At 36.9% G+C, this 21,164-nt stretch overlaps 1 protein-coding gene across 2 annotated transcripts; it reads left to right on the top strand.

The window, feature by feature from the left end:
* Positions 1 to 4,119: 4,119 nt before the first annotated feature.
* LOC109169969 (soluble starch synthase 3, chloroplastic/amyloplastic) lies at positions 4,120 to 14,103 on the top strand. 2 transcript variants are annotated; one of them, XM_019318887.1, is made up of 17 exons: positions 4,120 to 4,410; positions 4,800 to 4,863; positions 5,117 to 5,727; positions 5,875 to 6,988; positions 7,532 to 7,746; positions 8,348 to 8,618; positions 8,995 to 9,170; positions 9,831 to 9,938; positions 10,399 to 10,508; positions 10,699 to 10,804; positions 11,258 to 11,428; positions 11,509 to 11,637; positions 11,827 to 12,009; positions 12,498 to 12,629; positions 12,728 to 12,839; positions 13,023 to 13,146; positions 13,697 to 13,826. In XM_019318887.1, the coding sequence occupies exons 1-17, from the start codon at positions 4,282 to 4,284 to the stop codon at positions 13,824 to 13,826; spliced, it is 3,885 nt and encodes a 1,294-aa protein (XP_019174432.1). In that variant the 5' UTR covers positions 4,120 to 4,281. The 2 variants fall into 2 exon arrangements, with proteins under 2 accessions (XP_019174432.1, XP_019174427.1); XM_019318882.1 differs by having other exon boundaries at positions 4,121 to 4,410; positions 5,117 to 6,988; positions 13,697 to 14,103.
* The last annotated feature ends 7,061 nt before the right edge of the window (positions 14,104 to 21,164 follow it).

Here is a 21,164-nt window from a genome sequence, read left to right as displayed (position 1 = left end):
ATCGGTCAACAAGTTTACTAACGATAATAATTGTTTCTTTGAATTCCATCCGAATTTTTTTGTTGTCAAGGATTGCATCACCAAAACAATTCTGCTTAAAGGACCTAGCTCCGGGGGGTTGTACACACTTTCCATTCCGAGGTCACATTTCGGTTTCATAACAGCCCGGGCGTCCTCTCAAGTGTGGCATCGCCGACTTGGCCATCCTCATAATCAAGCTCTTCAGCGTGTTCTGCATAATTGCCCAGTTTCTACAAATAAATCGAGTGACTCGTCCATTTGTTCGTCCTGTCAGCTTGGAAAAGCCTCGCGTTTTCCTTTAGATAGAGTTATTCGTTCTAGTAGCAATGTGTTAGATCTTCTATATACAGATATTTGGGGCCCCGCACCCGTTGTTTCTGCGGGGGGTTTTCGTTATTTCGTTCTTTTTGTAGACGATCATACCCGTTATTGTTGGTATTATCCTCTACAACTCAAAACAGATATATATAAGGTTTTTGAACTTTTTCGGACGATGGTAGAACGTTTGTTTTCACGTTCTATCAAGTCCATTCAGTCTGACTTAGGGGGCGAATATCGCCGTTTGCATGCTATCTTTGACAAATTGGGAATAGTGCACAGGCAATCCTGTGCCTATACGCATGAACAAAACGGTCGGGTAGAACGCCGGCACCGTCACATTGTTGAGACGGGCCTGGCTCTACTATCCGAGGGCTCCGTCCCGTTACGGCATTGGGATTCTGCCTTCGAAACAGCCACATACTTAATCAACCGTCTCCCCTCGTCAGCCTTACAGTTTGATACTCCACACTACCGCCTCTATAAAACTCCGCCCACATACACTTTCCTACGGGTCTTTGGGTGCTTATGCTTTCCCTATCTACGGCCGTATAATCGGCACAAGATAGAGTATCGCTCAGCCCCGTGTGTTTTCTTAGGCTATCCGTCATCCTTTAGAGGTTACCGATGCATGGACCTAAACACGGGAAAGACCTACATCTGTCGCCATGTGCGCTTTGATGAGGCTGTTTTCCCCTTTGCCGCTGTTTCTACTGTGCAGGAATCACCAGCAGCCCAAGATGTACCGTGGGCTTCCTGTCCTGTCATACAGGGGGTTCAACTTAGTGCTCCACCAGCTGGGCCCAGTGTCCAAACACGCCCATCTGCTCCGGTTCGGGTATCCCGAAAGCGGCCTCCAAAGAGTAGACCAACTCAACGAGGCCATGTAATGCGGTTGCGTCACATGACTCGTGGCACCGGCGAGCAACTCCAGGCTCTCGCCGTAGCACATGCTGCAGCAGACCCCACTTGTTACACTCAAGCAGTTGGTCATCCACAGTGGCGTGATGCCATGGACCAAGAGTTCAACGCTTTGCTGCATAATGACACATGGCGACTGGTCCCACCAACACCCAACATGAATGTTATCGGGTGCAAGTGGGTTTTTCGCACCAAGCGGAAAGCCGATGGCTCAGTTGAGCGCTACAAAGAGCGCCTAGTTGCTAAAGGTTTCAATCAAGTCGCCGAAGAGGACTTCTTTGAAACCTTTAGTCCAGTAGTCAAGCCGACTACAGTCCGTATTCTGTTTTCTTTTGCAGTTTCCCGGAAGTGGACTATGCGGCTACTCGATGTCCACAATGCTTTTCTCAATGGTCATCTAGCTGAGACGGTCTATATGCGGCAGCCACCAGGCTATGAGGATCCAGGGCATCCTGATCATGTTTGCTATCTACAGAGATCTCTATATGGTCTCAAACAGGCTCTGAGGGCGTGGTTTAAACGCTTGCACGATTACTTGCTCTCCGCTGGGTTTATTCCGTCCAAAACCGATGTTTCTCTTTTCCACTACTCAACTGGCAGTTCCAGAGCTTTCCTCCTTGTGTATGTGGATGACATCATCATGATGGGCAATGACTCGGGGCTAATCGACACTTTACTGCACCGTCTTTCGTCTACTTTCAAAATTCGCGATCTAGGCGAACCCACATTCTTTCTTGGCATTGAAACCGTGGCTACATATGGTGGTATACTCCTATCACAACAGCGCTACATGAAGGATCTGCTTAATCGAGCAGGTATGACTGATTGCAAACCACTCGCAACACCGGCCTCAACGACTCAAGCTGTAACTCCTGACACTGAGCTCTTCGACAATCCAACTCAATACCGCCGTCTGGCTGGTGCCCTACAGTACCTCACTATCACCAGGCCTGACTTATCTTACGCGGTAAACCGCCTTTGCCAGTTCATGCACGCACCAACACAGGATCACTGGGGTCTTCTCAAACGGGTTTTGAGATATGTCAAGGGCACATTGGATCTTGGGTTACGTTTATCTTCATCACCGTCCGTTGACATCCATGCGTTCTCTGATTCAGATTGGGCCGGCTGTCCCATTGATCGGAAGTCCACCAGTGGGTATGCCGTATTCCTTGGGACTAACCTGGTTTCTTGGGTTTCGCGCAAACAGCGCACCGTGGCACGTTCCTCGACGGAAGCTGAATACAAGGGTCTCGCAGATGTTTCGGCTGAGGTCACCTGGGTAATTTCCCTTCTACGAGAACTAGGCTTACATTCTGGTTCCCCGGCTACACTCTGGTGTGATAATTTAGGAGCCACTTATCTCTGTGTCAATCCAGTCTTCCACGCTAGGACTAAGCATGTTGAGGTGGACTATCACTTCGTTCACGACAAGGTATCCTCTGGTGACTTCAAAGTCAATTTTGTCTCGACTAAAGATCAGCTAGCAGATATCTTCACAAAACCGCTTGCAGCACAACGGTTCGGGGAGCTCCGTGCCAAGCTCAATGTTGTCGCTGCACAACCTTGTGCTTAAGGGGGAGTATTAGCATATATTATTATTATTATTATTATTATTATTATTATTATTATTATTATTATTATTATTATTATTATTATTATTATTATTGGTCAAATGTTAGTTGTGTAGACCTCTTCAGTAGCCTTCTGTATAGGAGCTATCAGCTGATAGTATATTATGTAAACCTTACCGCTTATCAATTGAATAACAGATTTCCTAAACTCATCGAACATTAATATCTTTTTTTAAATATTGTATATTGAACCATTGAGCTAAGACGTGCGGGCTACTTAGCATTCTTCTTTATTAAATATCTGGTTGTATTGCTTTCCTAAAACTATGCATTTCCATATATAAATATCTATTATACACTCTAATATGATATTCATTTATTGTGTAAAAATCCAAATCAATTCAAGCCTCACCCATCTCACCCATCACCTTTCCCTACCCCTCTTGTCTTCTTATATTATCCAGGCGATGCCCGATCTTTTGCTCCCAACCAAAATATAAAAATACATAAAATAAAAGTTGGGGAATGGTGGAGTCTGATGACGTGTCACCCCATCACAAAATATCAGCCGTTAATTCCACATACAACTTGTTTCTCCCAAGAGCACACACCTCACGGCTCCAATGCTTGGGAATCGTGATTGTGATTGGCAGTTTACAGAGGAATTTTAAGATTTATAGGACACTGTGCACCTCATTTTCTTCTTCCGATATATATCTTTTCTTGAAAACAGTAATAATAATTTAAAAAATTATATTTTTATCATTAACCCATGATACAAAGTACAAACTTAGTTAATAAATTATATGTAAAATCATTTTTTAACACGTGAATGAGTGATTTTAGTTTCTTATTTTAAGATTATTCTTATCATTAATATATCACTTAATAAAGTGACAAATTTAATTCTTATATGATAAATTTTGTACTATAAAAATTAAAAGTGTGTTTAATAAATAACTATTAGCTGATAATTGTTAGTTGATTGAGTTAGTATATTTGACTAATTGATAACGTTATTTGATTGTAGAAAGAGTCAAAAAGTTGATCGAGAATTTTAATATTTTAGAACAATAAATTATTACAAAAAAATAATGTTAATAATAGTCAAATAAATTAAAATTGACTAATAAGCTAACACTTTTATCAAATAAGACTTAAATTTGTTAGGTAATACATAAATTAAAGTTAAAAATGATTAGGTATATAACTTGAAAATTAAATTTATGCATTAAGTATAACTCAAAGCTAAAAATGTGATTTTTTAAATAATTAAATGCCCAAAATAAACACACATATATATACAGGAAGAGAGAGGGGTGAATACGGTGGGCTGGGGAGATCACATGATGTTTGAGTTGATTTTGTGGTGAATGGCGGAATAAAGATCAAAAAGGAGAAAACTTTTTAGTGTTTTTTTTTTTTGGGGTTCTGGGTGAGCGAAGCCATGGAGATTCCGTTGCCATTTCACAAGCCTCTGAGCTCAAGAACAACCCTTAGTATCACCGCAACACAGTTCAAGATTAAGCCTTTCTTTGGGTTCTTCCCTCATGGAACCACCAGTCTATCAGCGCATGTAATTTTCTCCTTCTTCTTCTCCTCATTGATATTTCCCATAGCTCTGTGTGTGTATCTATACATGTAGTCACTGATCATGCCCATAACCCATTTGCTGAATTGCTGGTTGTCTGTGTTTCTTTTTAACAATACTCAAATTTAGGAATTATTGCTCTGTTTGATTCAATTTTGAATCTGTGATTGAAATTGCTTGGCAAGTTTCTTTCTGGGTATAATAGAATCAATTGCTTGGAATTACAAATTGGGTAGAAGTCTTTTCAACACTTTTCTAGTGATCTGAACTGCTAAAAGTGGATTTTGGCACTCACCTTTTACAAGAAAGATTTTTATCTTTAAAACTTTTTCTCACTTTTTTTTTTTTTTTTTCTTCTTCTGCATTTCATGCAGTCTTCTTCTCAGAACAAAGTTCAAGTTGTGGGAGGGTTTCTACATCATATCAGTGCAAGTGCAGGTTGGTTACTTTTGTTGGATAAAGTTTCTAATGTAATAAAATTTGCCAATCCATCCCTTTTATTATTATTATTATTATTATTATTATTATTATTATTATTATTATTATTATTATTATTATTATTATTATTATTATTATTATTATTATTATTATTATTATTATTATTATTATTATTATTATTATTATTATTATTATTATTATTATTATTATTATTTTACTTAAAAGTAAATTGGCAACTTTTTTGTTTTGAAAGATTTTCCAAGAAGGAAGAGAAAAGTTTCTACTCCAAAGAGTGAAGGGTCTTCTCCTAGGGGATTTTCATCCAGAACAGCAACTGGAACAAGTAGCCAGAGAAGGGATCAGAAGAACATCAAGGAAAAAGAAGATGAACAAACTTCACCATCCAAAGAATCTGAAGTTCCCTCCCAGAAAAAGATTGAGGTCAAAATTGATGATATTGAAGATGAAATTCAAGGAGTTGAAGAAGTAGAGGAAAGTGAAGGTCAAAGTAAGGATGACAGTGACTCGGGCAGAATTCCACAATCTGTTCCTGATATTAGTCAATTTGCAAGTAATGGAGTAGGCAGCAAAGTTGTAAATAATGATATAAAGTCAAGTGAAGTGAAAAGAGTAACCGGAGATGATGCTCTGGATGTTTTAGATAGAGTCGAGTTAGGAGAAATGCCATTAAGTGATGATAAGGCAGGCTACTTAAAAGAGAACGAAAGTTTGGAGTTCAACAATTTCCAGGAAACAGCTATTGCAGAAACAGTCTTGGAAACTGATGTTCTGAATGAGATAGATTCGGAGGAGGCTCAGGTGGATATTATCAGAAGTGATAAAGTGCAAGATGAAGACAATGAGGAAAATCGGTCACAAGAAGCGTTGAGTACTGTGAGTGATGCTCGAGATGCTGCAGTTGGGACTGTTGAAGGAGATAGGCAATTAGAAACTACGGAGACTATTGTTGTAGGAGAAATTGAAAACAGTGATATTGATGAAGACAATGAGGAAAATCTGTCACAAAAAGCGTTGAGTACTGTGAGTGATGCTCGAGATGCTGCAGTTGGGACTGTTGAAGGAGATAGGCAATTAGAAACTACGGAGACTATTGTTGTAGGAGAAATTGAAAACAGTGATATTGATGAAGACAATGAGGAAAATCCGTCACAAAAAGCGTTGAGTACTGTGAGTGATGCTCGAGATGCTGCAGTTGGGACTGTTGAAGGAGATAGGCAATTAGAAACTACGGAGACTATTGATGTAGGAGAAATTGAAAACAGTGATATTGATGATGGTAAAGAGGAGGAAGATTATTCTTTAAAGTTGAAGCTAGAGATGGAAGAAAATTTACGCAGACGGGCTATAGAAAGGCTTGCTGAGGAAAACTTCTTGCAAAGGAACAAATTATTCTATTATCCCGAGGAGGTAAAACCCGATGAAGATGTAGAAATATTTCTTAACAGAAGTCTCTCCACTTTGTTGAACGAGCCCGATGTATTGATCATGGGAGGATTTAATGACTGGCGTTGGAGATCTTTTACCATGAACCTTAGCAAGACTAATTTAAATGGGGATTGGTGGTCTTGCAGGCTTCATGTTCCCAAGGAAGCATACAACATTGATTTTGTGTTTTTCAATGGAAAAGATGTCTATGATAACAATAATATGAAAGACTTCTCTATAACTGTAAAAGATGGTATGGATGCTTTGGACTTTGAAAATTTCTTGCTTGAGGAGAAACAGAGGGAGCTGGAAAGAATTGCTAAGGAACAAGCTCAAAGAGAAAGAGAAGCAGAAGAAAAGAGAAGAATAGAAGCAGAGAAAGCTGCAAGTGAAGTCGATAGAGCACAGGCAAGAGAAGAGGTTGCAAAGACACGGAAAATTTTGCAAGCAGCAATCGATAAGGCTTCAAAGTCTGTTTCTGACAACTGGTATATAGAGCCCAAAGAATTCAAAAGTGAGGACAAGATTAGATTGTACTATAACAATAGTTCAGGTCCACTTTCCCGTGCTAATGAAATATGGATTCATGGAGGACATAATAATTGGATGCATGGTTTGTCTATCATTGCAAAGCTTTCCAAATCCAAGAACAAGGATGGTGACTGGTGGTATGCTGACGGTGTGTATATTAATCTTCTTAAACTTTCAGCGTGTTTGTGTTTATGTTTATGAACTTTTGCTCGAGTAAGAACACTATTAGTAACTTGACAAATACAGATGTGATGCTGTGATGGATCCCCAGTGTTGGGGAGTTAGTTGCTTGAGTCTTGGAAAAATTACGAGTCATCGACATTGTTATAAACCACACCAAATAGTCATTCATGATATAAATCCTACTTTTTAAGCTCTTATTTTGTATTCTAAGTTGATCCAAGTTTTAGCAAGTCATGGTATATTGGTATCATAACCATGAATGTGCTTCTTCCATTTGAGAAATACACAGTCTTATTGCCTTGTGAAATTTGCTCTGGTCTTTCCAATTTGTAGGACATGTTACACAGCCAATGGTATAGTTTTCTCTTTAAAGTTGCATTATTTTTTTGAAGCTATAACTTTTAGTCGAGTCAACACTTCTATTTTTTTAGTTGTCATCCATTTCTTCTTCCAAGTTGTTTTGCAAAAGTCCTTTAATTAATTTTTTTTTTTTATTATTTCTCTTTAGTTGTTGTTCCTGATCGAGCACTCATCTTGGATTGGGTTTTTGCTGATGGGCCACCTGGGAAGGCAATTGTTTATGATAACAATAATCGGCAGGACTTTCATGCCGTTGGCTCAGAAAAAATTCCAGAAGACTTGTTTTGGGCTGAGAAAGAAGATCAAATATATAAGAGACTTCAGCAAGAGAGAAGGTTAAGAGAAGAGGCAATACGTGCTAAGGTCAGTATTTATCAAGTAACATATTTCAAAATATTACTTGTACCATATATGTGAATACAATTAATTACTTTCCAAGCTACTTGCTAGATTCATGACTCTGTTGTTCAAACTAGGCACATTGTTCCCTCTTCTTTATTGGTCAGACCATGAGGTGTCCTTAGCAGGCCCTAAATGTAGGAGGCACCTTTAAGCCCGTACCATACTCAGACTAATCCCCATTCGCACCGGGCCGCCCAATTAAGGGGCAATGTGCTGGCCAGATTGGTTTTTCCATACGAGAGGGGGTTCGAACTCCCGACCTCTCTTAAGTGATGAGAGTGCACGGCCACTCACGCCAACCAAGCTAGTTGTTGTTCCCTCTTCTTTGGTTTAATGAGGGACATATTTCAGCATTTCTTGATAAGGTTTGTACTGTGGATTGGTTTAACTATTTTTAAGTGCCATTTGGTCAGTTTAAGTGTTTAATTGGTAAAATTTCTGCATATATAATGCATAATATTAGAAAGTTAGAGGAGCCAATTGTCCCCACTAACAATCCACCGGAATTGCTAGTTGTTATGGCCGTGCTTGTTTTCAATGTTTTGTGGTTTTCCATATGCAGGCTGAAAGAACAGCACGTATTAAGGCTGAGACAAAGGAAAGGACTATGAAATCATTTTTTTTGTCTCAGAAACACGTAGTATATACTGAGCCTCTTGATGTCCGAGCTGGAAGTACAGTCACAGTTTATTATAATCCTGCTAATACAGTCCTAAATGGGAAACCTGAAATCTGGTTCAGATGCTCATTTAATCGTTGGACTCACCGCTTGGGCCCACTGCCACCTCAAAAAATGTTGCCTGCCGAAAACAGTTCACATGTTAAGGCAACTGGTAAGGCTTACATATTTTAACAATTAAGACCATTTTTGTATGTGTAGATTTTTCAGAATTTGTGCTCGATCTTTATGAAACAAAAGATACTTAACTACACTCGTGTAAGCCTTACTCATAATCATGAAACATGGAGTCGTGGAGATATTCTGAGTTGTTCATCATATCAAAGGAAAAGAAATCTAAATTTTCTGAGAACTAATTTGCAGCATTAGCGGAATATATCTTTCAGGATGCTTTCCCCCGTTAATCAAGTCATATATATATATATATATCTAGTCATGACTTCTTGAGAATTACAATGAAGAGTTAATAAAATTGAACTTGTTTTGGTCACCTTTTCCGCCCTTCCCCTCTCTTCCATTGGATGTCACAGTCAAGGTTCCATTGGATGCATATGTGATGGACTTTGTATTCTCCGGGAACGAAAATGGAGGAATTTTTGACAACAAGAATAACATGGACTATCACATACCCGTGTCTGGTGCAATTGCAAAAGAACCTCCAATGCACATTGTGCATATTGCGGTTGAAATGGCTCCCATTGCAAAGGTATCCTTTGGTAACTCCTTTACGTTCAACTATCCAATTTTTTTTCACTGGGATCTTTTATCTGTCTTAGAACAATTCATAAGTGTTTTTCATATTTTCAAGACAGCAATAATTATATATGGAGTACTATACTTTTTTTTATGCATCGTTGCTCATTATTCTCTTCGCTCTTTCCAAATGTTTATGTTAGTCAAAATTTTTGTCATAATTTTTTGCTTGCAATACATGCTGTGATTTTTATACTTGGACTGAAAATCAAATAATGTTAGAGCAGAGAGCATCCCATGAAATGCTAAGCTGAAATATTGAATCAACCATAAGCTGTACACAACTTGTGGCTTTTGTAACCAGCTTGGTTGGCGTGAGTGGCCATGCACTCTTGTCCCTTAAGAGAGGTCGGGAGTCCGAACCCCGTCTCGTATGGAAAAATCAATCTGGCCAGCACTTTGCCCCTTAATTGGGCCGGCCCGGTGCGAACGGGGATTAGTCTGAGTATGGTACGGTCTTAAAGGTGCCTCCTACAGTTAGGGCCTGCTCAAGACACCTCGTGGTCTGACCAAATTAAACAACTTGTGGCTTTTGTCGTTGTAACTTAATTTAAGTATTCGTTATGTCAGTCACTACTAAAAACACGTTCATTATCTCTTTCGTTGTTTGCAGGTGGGAGGCCTTGGTGATGTTGTCACTAGTCTTTCCCGTGCTATTCAGGATTTAAACCACATTGTGGACATCATCCTTCCCAAGTACGATTGTGTGAACTTTAATCATGTAAGCTTCAATCTATTTCTTTAAGCAAGTTTCCTCGTGGTTATTTGCACAGATTTGAATGGTAATATAAAAATCTATTGACACGTTATTTGCAATGTATCTTTCCTCTCAAGATGTGATCTCCTGGAGAATTGCAAGTGTTGCTATTTTGGGACTTATTTTTGTGATCTGGTTAATGTATAATGTACTAATTAGCAACTTGGTCCGTCATCCTTTACTCCCCTGTCAATCTGTCACCAATGTTTTTTGCCGACATTACTTCCTCATTTTGATATTTTGTTTTATGTAACGTTTATGTACCTTAAGCTTTGTGAGGACTTGTCTTTTTTGTTTTAGGAAATGAGTTTTCCTTCAGTAAATACTAGAATACTTTATTCCCGTATCATCTTTTATTATGTTTACAATAACTGTATTCATGATTCTCATTCATATTCTACCATATATATGTGTATTGGGATAGGTTAAGGACTTAGAGTTTCACAAAAGCTACTCTTGGGGTGGAACTGAAGTAAAAGTTTGGTTTGGGAAAGTTGAAGGCCTCTCGGTGTACTTTTTGGAGCCGCAAAATGGGTATGCTTATATAAGCTGAAAACTATGCATCTAGCTCTTTAAATTAGGTCTTTTTCTTACTTGAGTTTTCTTTTCGTTTTTATTTTTGTGTCTAAAATTTTTCCTCTTTTGTTTGATTATTATTTTATCTTTAGTGAATGTGCCGAAAAGATTAGTCGCTGAGGTTGATTCTCTATCATTATCCTGGCAGGTTCTTTTGGAAAGGATGCATATATGGCTCAAACAATGACACCGAGAGATTTGGCTTCTTTTGTCATGCTGCTCTGGAGTTTCTACAGCAGGGTGGATTCCATCCAGTACGTTTATATTTACATTAGATACGATCTTGTCCGTTCTTGATAAATTCTCAACCTTATGCAAGAATACTGTTTAAATTATTTTTTTTTCATATTTATTTTCCGTGATATATATTTAACCTAGTGGAAGGAAATTGACATCGGGAGGATGATGTTACTATTTATTGACATAGGGGCACGTATAAAACAAGACAATTGATCTTAGATTCCGTCAATCATTCAAAACTACTGTTGATTTCGTCCATTTTCATGTTGAAATTATCTCTGTGGCTTCTTTTAGCATTGCGAGTTGTAAATGCTTACGAGAGAACATATATTTTTCACTTGCATTGTTGGAAAGAAATTGGTCGAAATATAAATAGCAATTTCAGCTTGTTTTATCCCTGTTTTCAGATTTCTTTCTCATAGCTAGTTCGAAAAAAAGAGTATTCATTGTTGGCTTCTTTTTGGAAGGATATTATTCATTGCCATGATTGGTCTAGCGCTCCAGTTGCGTGGTTGTTTAAGGAACAATACATGCATTATGGTCTTAGCAAAGCTCGTGTTGTTTTCACAATTCATAACCTTGAATTCGGTGCACAATTCATCGCGAAAGCAATGCAATATTCGGACAAAGCTACAACTGTAAGTGCTTCATCTCGAGCAATTTATTACGGCTTTGATTTTGTGAGAAGTCTTAGAGATTCTCGTGTTCAAATTTGCAGGTATCGCCCAATTATTCGAAGGAAGTATCTGGAAACCCCGCCATTGCCCCTCATCTTTACAAGTTTCATGGTATAGTTAATGGGATTGACCCCGACATCTGGGATCCGTACAATGATAAGTTCATCCCGGTAACTAATCCACGGTTTGCTTGATTTTTGCTTCCGTTCAGCTTCGTTGAATGAAATTGATGCTAGTTTTGTTTTCTCCACGGCTTCAACTTCGTTTTCTTCTTAAAGCTTTTTTATCGTAGGATTGAATTGATTCATCGTCTTTTTCATTCGATACTCTTGACACTTACGCCTAACTTGCCAATGCAGATTTCATATACCTCAGAGAATGTGGTTGAAGGCAAACGGGCCGCAAAGGAAGCTTTACAGCAGAGACTTGGGCTGAAAACGGATGATCGTCCTTTGGTAGGAATTATTACTCGTCTAACACACCAGAAAGGAATCCACCTCATTAAACACGCCCTATCTCGCACGTTAGAACGTGGTGGACAGGTAGTCCCGTTTTATCTTAGTTTCTCCTCACGCTTCTCCTTATCCCGATGGGCAATTGCCAAACATCTTCTCTTATGTTTAGCATCGTTCAAAACTGAATTGTTCGATAATGAAGAATGAGAATTTAAACAGGGCGTTTGGTTGGAAGGAAAGAATTATGAGGGAAAGGAATTGTAATTCGGTGGGAATAAAGTAGGAATTCAAATTACGTTGTTTGGTAGAGAGAAATAGAATTATTGGAATTGAGAAGGAAAGAAGTGGTATAAAGACTAAAATACCCTTGTGTAATAATAATAGTAATAATAACCAAGGGTAGTAGTGTCATTTCATCTAGTTTTCCTTTCTCACATCCATTGAATTGCAATTCAACAAAAGGAGGGAATTGCAATTCCCCCCAACCAAACAATGTAATTTAGGACTTCAATGAATTTCAATTCAACAAGCATTAGGTCTTCGATGTCCTGTGCTGATGAAGATTACTATGACAGGTTGTCTTGCTAGGTTCGGCCCCCGACCCTCGCATTCAAAATGAGTTTGTTGATTTGGCAAACCATATGCATTCAGCATTTCACGGCCGGGCACGTCTCTGTCTAACATACGATGAGCCTCTTTCGCACCTGGTATTCTCCCTCGGGAACTATGACCTACCTTCGTTCTTTACATAAATATGTTACCCGCATTTCTACTTACTAATCCATTATTATGCACGCGATTGCAGATATATGCCGGTGCAGATTTCATTCTAGTCCCGTCAATATTTGAGCCATGCGGACTAACTCAGCTCGTAGCAATGAGATATGGTTCAATACCTGTTGTTCGTAAAACCGGAGGTCAGTATGTAGATGAATGATTTTTCGTTTCAATTATGCTTATAAAAGTATGTTCTCCACCCCTTAAACGTTGAGAAACTTTTAAGAGGCTGCATCGTTTTTTAGCTTTTCGTTTGGTTATTCCCTCGATTAATTCGACTTTCAAGTTAAGCTACTATAACCTTTGTGTGTTCTGACCTCCAGGACTTTATGATACTGTATTTGATGTTGACCACGACAAAGAGAGAGCTCGAGCTAGCGGTATTGAACCGAATGGATTCAGCTTTGACGGAGCGGATGCTGCCGGAGTTGATTATGCACTCAATAGGTAAGTATACGGCTTATGTCTGTCGAGGTTTTGCCATCTAGGAAGTTAGAAGAAACCATAGAGTTAACCATTTTGCACCGGGTACAATTATATATGCTTTTGAGATTGTACCATATAACGCGGGAACAAGAGTTGACAATATCGGGGGCAACCCTAGCCAAGTTGGTCGAACTGCTGACTTGGTTCGACTTCCAACGGGAGCAGTCTATTGGTTTTCTTGGTTTGAGTCGGTCAGTTATGGACAACTTAGACTGGTTTATCTCCTTGTGATAATTTGCTAGTTAGGGTCACAACTCACGATGCGGGTGTACCCAGTGCACACCCTCGGGTAATGGTTGCGGGTTTCCCTCGTCACCTAAACGAGTTGACAATATCCGATACAACTCCAAAAGTATGCATAGTTGTACCCGATCGGCATTGTAGACTTTCCCTCCTTGCCTCGAGTCTCTCCCTCTATATAGTGACACAGAATCTTGCACACACTACCAGTCTATTACAACCCATAGATTGGTTTCTTGTTCAAGAACTCATCGACGGTTGTATGTTGCAGAGCAATCACTGCTTGGTATGATACTCGGGATTGGTTCAATTCACTATGCAAGAAGGTTATGGAGCAGGATTGGTCTTGGAATCGCCCGGCTCTTGATTACTTGGAACTTTACCATGCAGCTCGGAAATGAAAGCGACGGGTTCAAGGATGTCCCGGGCCATAGAAAATGGCGTAGAAACCTCGTTCGTTCTGCCACCATGTACAGGACCACTCCAGAATAATAGGGTACAGCCAAAGAGTCTTGCACAATTTTGCCCATCTGTTTTTTTTTTTTTTTCTGCAGCATGTAAGATAGTTCAGTGTCCAATAATGAAACATTTCATTAGTTTTTCTGCTTCTTTTAGAGCTCATTCAAAAGAATCAACTGGGAAATTGAAGTGAGGAATGTGACAGATGTTTTGTTTTAATTTGCTGCTGCAACAACATCCAGATTCCAGATATTATCAGATCAGACCACCATGTTTATCCTATGTTTCTAGGATGCTTGTAGGGTAGCATCTTGTAACAATATACACAATGGCAAATGATAAGCTAACCCAGGTTTCCAGATTTCATCGGACTATACACAGGACGATCTTATAAGCCTGTCTTTCAGGCTCATGAGGAGGTAAATTGAGTCAATCTAGTTTTAAGACTTAATATCAAATTATGCACTTTTGCACACAAGAGTCTAACATAAATATGAAGCCACAATGTTTGTGACAGGAATTGTACCTCACCTTATTGTTAGAAGTCTTAAGTGAAATTTCTCGTTTACTAAACCAATACCCTGAGCCCTGAGGGCACAATTCATATTCTAACATCGTATAAGAAGCATGTTCTTTAACACCTTTTTTTTGGGTGATTCTTTGTGAGATCGTCTCACGGATGCAGACTCATGTGGATCTACAAGTATATGCTTAACCCATGAGGGTGTGAATGAGATTACGGGTATAGGTTTCTTCTATTTTAATAAGAGGTCTTGGGTTTGAGTAGGGAGTGCTTTGTTATCATTTGATGTCCTACTTGGTATAATCAGACTTACTTTCAATGTGTCAGTGTGGAGTTTTAATATACCTTGATTGAGGAAAAAACATGTATATGTGGTTAACCACAGTTTGGAAACATTAATATTAATATTGATAATAACATAGTATTATTTTTATTATCTTCTATTTAATAATGATATTGTTATTTAAGATTACAATATAGTATATATCGCAGTTTTTTTATATCTAATAAGGATACTAATTTGTTAACCTTAACTAGTTGTGTTCATATTTAACATTATCGTATTTGAATTGCGTCGTTATCATGTCAACCCATTTACATAAATTGCTAGGTCTAATTTTAAATCCCATCATTATCAAATGTTCATCTCAATACTACATTTCAATTTAAATCTTAAAAACCAACGAAATGGGCGAACTAAAAAACAATGGCACATTAATCTACCTAGCAATGAGCAAATATTTATGTCGATCTTCTGGTACATATGACATTAATGAGATTATACCAACGACTATATTTAAAGATTTTGACTTTTGCCGCCACCTAGCAGACTATGAGATTATTGAAAAAGAAATTGTTTTGAATGCGATGCTTTTAGGCTAATGTCACTTGTTCCCATGAGATTCTTCGTAAACGCACATATGGTAGATTGTGTACATTCGCGTAGTAGTTTGTATGCATTTACGAAAGGTTTCACGGAAAGAGGTGATCTGATCTCATTTGATTATTCTAATTTGATTATATATATATATATATATATATATATATATATATATATATATATATATATATATATATATATATATCGGTTAAAGTGAGAACCTGGCTTTCTGTAAAAAAAAAAAAAAAAAAAATACATATAATAATATGTAAAAGTAAAACTAAAAAAAACATGTGAATACTAAAAATGCCCTGCACAAAACTACAAAGTATATTTGTTCATCAATTACACTTTTACCTGTCATAGGGTGCACACGTATTTTTTAGTATACTTATGCATATCATTGAATTCACTTGGTAATTTTGCCCAATGTACCCACTTTTTACAAGAATGTTTGTTCTTATTTATCTCCTATATATATATATATATATATATATATATATATATATATATATATTATCAAATGGTCAAATAGAGTGGCTACTCGAAATCAACAATTAGCTAGAATAACCAGCTACCATTTTCGACCGTGGAACACCCTACAACTCCTTTTTTTAGAATCCATTGATGCATATATTAACTATAGTTTAAACTTCACAAAACAAACAAACTAAAGATTTATATATTTAGTTAACTCCAAATAATTCTTGAATTTGGTTAACAATAATTGCTAAATATATAATAATTAATGCTTATGCCTATTAATAACAATGGTCAAGTCACAACCTTTCACTATACCTAACCATGTCACTTTGTGTCAAAAAGCACATAAATCCATTCTAGTATGAATAAACTAAGCATTATTCATTCAAATATAAAACCAAAAGATATAATTTTCCACCTAAACATAAGAGTACAACAACGTTAATTGATCTTTTGTTAAATCCCAAAACCTTATCCTATCCTATAATAATGGTCCCTTCAACTTTCCACAATATCATACATTAAACTAAAACAACAATAATCACATAAACTAATCTTGTTCTGGTCAGATACAACTTCAAAAATGATAAAATACTCTGTATTTTTTCAAACCGGAATCTCTGATTAAGTTATTAAAAAAAAAAAACATATTATACAGGGCATCACTATTAAAAATTATGGAATTTCCGACCTGATCTTAAATCAAGTCGAAAATCTTGTTCCAACCACTTTTGGTATCTGGAAAAATCGTTGTTGCTATTTCCGACCACTTTTTACTTTCAACTTGATTTAATATCACTTTCAGGTGATCGGAAATTCCATAATTTCCAGTAGTGCATATATCTAATACGAGATGAAGAATGTAGAAGTTAAGAAAGTGAATAAAAAGAATGGAAATTAGGTAAGTTATGTACGTGATATTGGCACGGCTCAATCAAATAACAGAGTTCGAGTAGTTACGAGCTCGGCTTTCTAATTGAACCGCACCAACATCTCGTATAAGTACGTACGTACCGACCGGTCGTGACCGACGACGGCGATATGATGTTGCGGCGGCCGGCAAGCTGAGGGAGAAACTGCGTTGAACAAATGATGAAGAAATGGAGGAATAATATATAAGGTGGGGAGTTAATATATATAGGAGGGGTGCATGAGTCTAGCTAGCTATATATAGCTGGACAGTGAAGAGGAATGTTAGAAGAAATATTGAAGAGGCAGAATAAAAACAGTGGGGGGAGAACTAGCTGGCATATCTTAGTTGTGAAATGAATTTTCTATATATATATATATATATATATATAGTCTGGTGCAAACTGACCTTAACATGCGAACCTACGAACTTTTGAAGGATTGTACTGCAAAGAGTCTTCTAGGCATGTATGGGAGTCATAACGGTGCAATCATGAAATAATTGCGGTACAATCCTTCAGAAGTTCGCAAGTTAAGGTTGGTTCTCACCTGATTATGATTCTATATATATGTGTGTATGCGCCCGCGTTCAGGTTAGAACGGATATGGGCGCCCAGGAGAGGAATGAGAACCAATCATAGTCGTCTATCTGTGCAGATCTAACGGATCAGATGTAATTTAAAAAACGCGGTGGCAGTTTTTACGAGTAAATAACTTGAACTTTGGTGCAAGTAATATGTGTCAAAAGTGCAAGTAAAATCACTTAAAAGTGCAATCATTTTTTCACTTAATGCAAGTAATATACCTTTTCACATTGGTGCATCTAATGATTATGTTTTGTGCACTTAATGTTGTAGCTCAGTGTATATTATATTGTTGCACTTGACATTTTACTTGCACGTAGGTGCACTCTATGAAACTGTTACATGTATTTTTAACACAATTTACTTGTGTTTCAAAGTTCAAATTATTTACAAAATTGTCACCACGTTTAAAAAAAAAAAAAGAAAATTGTTTCTGGCCCATTAAATCTAGACAATGGACGACTACGATAAGTAGTTCTCATTCCTTTCCTGAGCATGAGAAGATCCGTCATATATGTGTGTGTTAGGGGAAAATTAGGTTTCAAGCTCTTTAATTTGACTCCCTCTCTCTCTTTTAGTACTAAAAAAATTGAAATATTTTTATTACATGCCAACTTTTTTTTTTTTTTCTTTCAATTCCATTGATATCATTAAAATTTAAAATGCTTTATCATTTTCATTTTTGAGATGAGACATAGAAGCAAGACACATTAAAGATTTTGTCTTTTATCCCCTCTCTCTCTCTCTATCTATCTATATATATATATATATATAGCACACACACACAACCAAGTTTTTATTAATGAAATAATTCAGGTTTCTTATGCAGACGATACTTGTGATAACTCTTGTGATCTATAATTATTTTAAATATTTAATTTGAAGTGGTTAGCTATCATATAGTAAGATTCTTTCATAATTAAATGTTGAAAAGATCGAATAAACATATGTGTTTAATCATATATAATATATAGTAGACGATGATAGTTGAATTCACAAAATTGATCGAGACCCTTGCCCCAACATTATGACAATGTCTCATTGGAATATTAAAACACCGTCATTTATTATCCTTTCATATGTTGTCTATTTAAAATTGAATTATATTTCTAGTTATCTCAAAACAAAATTATGTATATAAAGTAAACATGTCAAACAAGCCATCTAAGTTGAACAAATAGTGCAATTGAACTCCTAACCATATACAACAAAATCATCCTAAAACTACTTATTCATCAAGGTATTGCAACCAATAAGGGTTGAATTGTATGTACTGTTTTCTCGACGTAAAAATTTTATTTGATTCCTTTTCTTACACACGTAGATTGAGTTATTTATATAGGACTGAGGCAACCATAAAAGTTGTCGGGATGGTATGTAGAGTAGGGGAAGCAGGCAATGTAAGAAGCATTGAATATTGCCAACGACCCATCAACAAAAGAGAGGTTGGAATATTTACTCCTCTCCTCAAAACCTAGCTAGCTAGCAATGAAACCTTAAGGCTCACAGAAGCAAATCTGGCGTTTTCGATATGCATTTATGAGGTTGGAACAAGGGGCAGGTGCATTTCAATTCCAAATTAATCTCAACCTTTTTACCTATCTACCTACATTTTCATTATTATTATTATTATTATTAAATAAAAAAGATATAGATCCAAATTCAAATAGGTTTTCCCTTAGCCAATCCAATCCGTTAGTAAATAGTAATCATATATTGCACACTGCAGTCTGCAGCATACCGAAACTAATCATGTTCGTTCATGTCATGTCGTAGAATTTCAAATGGTGACAAAGCACTCTTTAGTGGGTTTTAAGGTAGTTGCATTCTCAGGACTCGGACCTGAAACGTTCCAAGATTCGAACTCGAGACATTTGGTTAAGTTGGAAAATACGCCCTTCTGATCTAGACACAAATCCAAGATCTCTAATTAAGTTGGAAAAGGCCTACACCACATTGTTATGAATCACCGTACCATTTAATGTTTTCAAGCACATATCGAGACTAATCTCATTCGTGCCGGATAAGATTTCAAAAGATGATGACAAAATACTCGGATCCCCTTATGATGAGTTTTAAGGTATAGTTGCATTTTCAAAATTTAAATTCGATCTAAAAACCTCTAATTAAGATGGAATTAGAAACTCATATCATCTCATACACACCCCACTGGTTCACGATCATCATTTAATGTTTTCAAGATTTTTGCCCATCTTCTGCGTAACGTCTTCGACAGCAAAATCAAACATGTTCTCTCTGGACCCATTGTGGCAAATAACAGCAGCCAGTCAACTATATTTTTGGAATTTGGCCGCCCGGCGGCTAACCATATATATATATATATAATTGATAGATAGATGGAGAACGACGCATACAGATATATACTATTTGAGAGGTAGCGTAATTTGAATTTTTTGGGTAACGAAAAAACTCTCAATCACTATTTGATAGCGTGCCCTAAGTAAATCATGTTTGTGTGCTATATATAGCATGCAAATCACACCTGAGAGATAAATTACATTAGAAAGACTTTGTACTACAAATTTGATCGAGAGACCGTTTGCAAAAATCAAACTCATAACATTGTAAGACTAATCATTGCACGCTAGACATATCATATCATGTGATAAAAATTAAACCAAGGTTGTGCTTGTAGAGTTCAGACAATGTTACAATTGTAAAGTTCGATTCTTACTCAGAAAAAAGTATGACCCAAAACTCTTTAACATAATGCATTTTTATAAGAGTTGAATCTCCGACTTACCAATAATGTTTTCAATTTAATACAAGTAGCTCTTAAAGCATATATACAAGTCTAGTTTAGCCACATTTCATAATGTCTATTCGATTTCTTTTTTTTTGGTGGAAGGAAGGGGCCGAGGCCCCAATGTCCATTCGATTTCTGAAGGAATGAATTATCATCTTTAATTTACTATATTGGAATGCTCTAAAAGAGTTGTTGGCTCCTTATAAAATACAATTTCATTAGCTAAAAGCCTAAAATACTCTACATTTATTATGACCAAAAATACTATGAAAACTATCTACATTACATTAACTTTTTATTTACGAAAAACTCACTGTACTCTAATATACTCTTGAAGTGAAATTTGTTTTTCAATTTACGGAAAAGTTCACATTAACTACCCAAACCAAAAAAGTCATCAATATATAACTTCTACCGTACTGAGAGTCGAACTTAAAATCTCGTGACTATCAAGCTAGCCAAATGTCCAACTAACTTGATTGGGTTGCCCCCATATATTCTCTTAAACCTGTAATGAAGAGATCAAGCAATTAATCATTTGCGTATCTAGAGTACCATAAAAGGAAAATCAAAATCTTATTTTCAAAGATATATCCAACAAGAAATTACCTAAATATTAGAAATTTCATGCACAAATCAGGCAGGGAGTTGAAAAACTCGTCAACAATTCCTATAATTAGTAGATAGCCGTTACACTACATATTATTATTGATAGCTTGCTGCTATATGCCTATGTGTCATAGCTGAGTTGGTGGTGTGTATAGAAAACTTTCTCTCGCATAATATCATAGATGCATTATGTAAACATGGGAATCGAAAATACGATGTTGTCTTTGACGGAAAAGCTTCTGTCGAGAAGATTTAATTTTGAGGGCACTACATCCGGTGTAACTCACTAACTCCAATAGCACAATGCGACTATTAGGGTTCGATCCGTGTGGTCATGTTATTGTCCACAATCTATCACCTAGGAATTAACTGACGTGTTCGTGCGCAGTGGCAGAGTCAGGATTTATGTTGAGTGGGGGCGAAAAAGCAAAGTAAAATGAATTAAAAAATGTTCAAATACAATGTTCGATCAAATACGAATAAAATTGTTAAACAACTATATGCTAACTAACATTAACTAATTAT

The sequence above is a fragment of the Ipomoea nil genome, unplaced genomic scaffold (assembly GCF_001879475.1).
Source record: "Ipomoea nil cultivar Tokyo-kokei standard unplaced genomic scaffold, Asagao_1.1 scaffold0317, whole genome shotgun sequence".
Classification (NCBI taxonomy): domain Eukaryota; kingdom Viridiplantae; phylum Streptophyta; class Magnoliopsida; order Solanales; family Convolvulaceae; genus Ipomoea; species Ipomoea nil.
The sequence above is the reverse complement of the archived record's forward strand: the minus strand, read 5'-3'. Positions and strand labels throughout refer to the sequence as shown.

Excerpts from the sequence above, each read along its gene's own strand:
- LOC109169969 (XM_019318882.1), top strand. The coding sequence starts at position 4,282 with ATGGAGATTCCGTTGCCATTTCACAAGCCTCTGAGCTCAAGAACAACC. Across the intron at positions 9,171-9,830 it reads AAATGGCTCCCATTGCAAAG|GTGGGAGGCCTTGGTGATGT; the intron begins GTATCCTTTGGT and ends CGTTGTTTGCAG. Across the intron at positions 9,939-10,398 it reads ATTGTGTGAACTTTAATCAT|GTTAAGGACTTAGAGTTTCA; the intron begins GTAAGCTTCAAT and ends GTATTGGGATAG.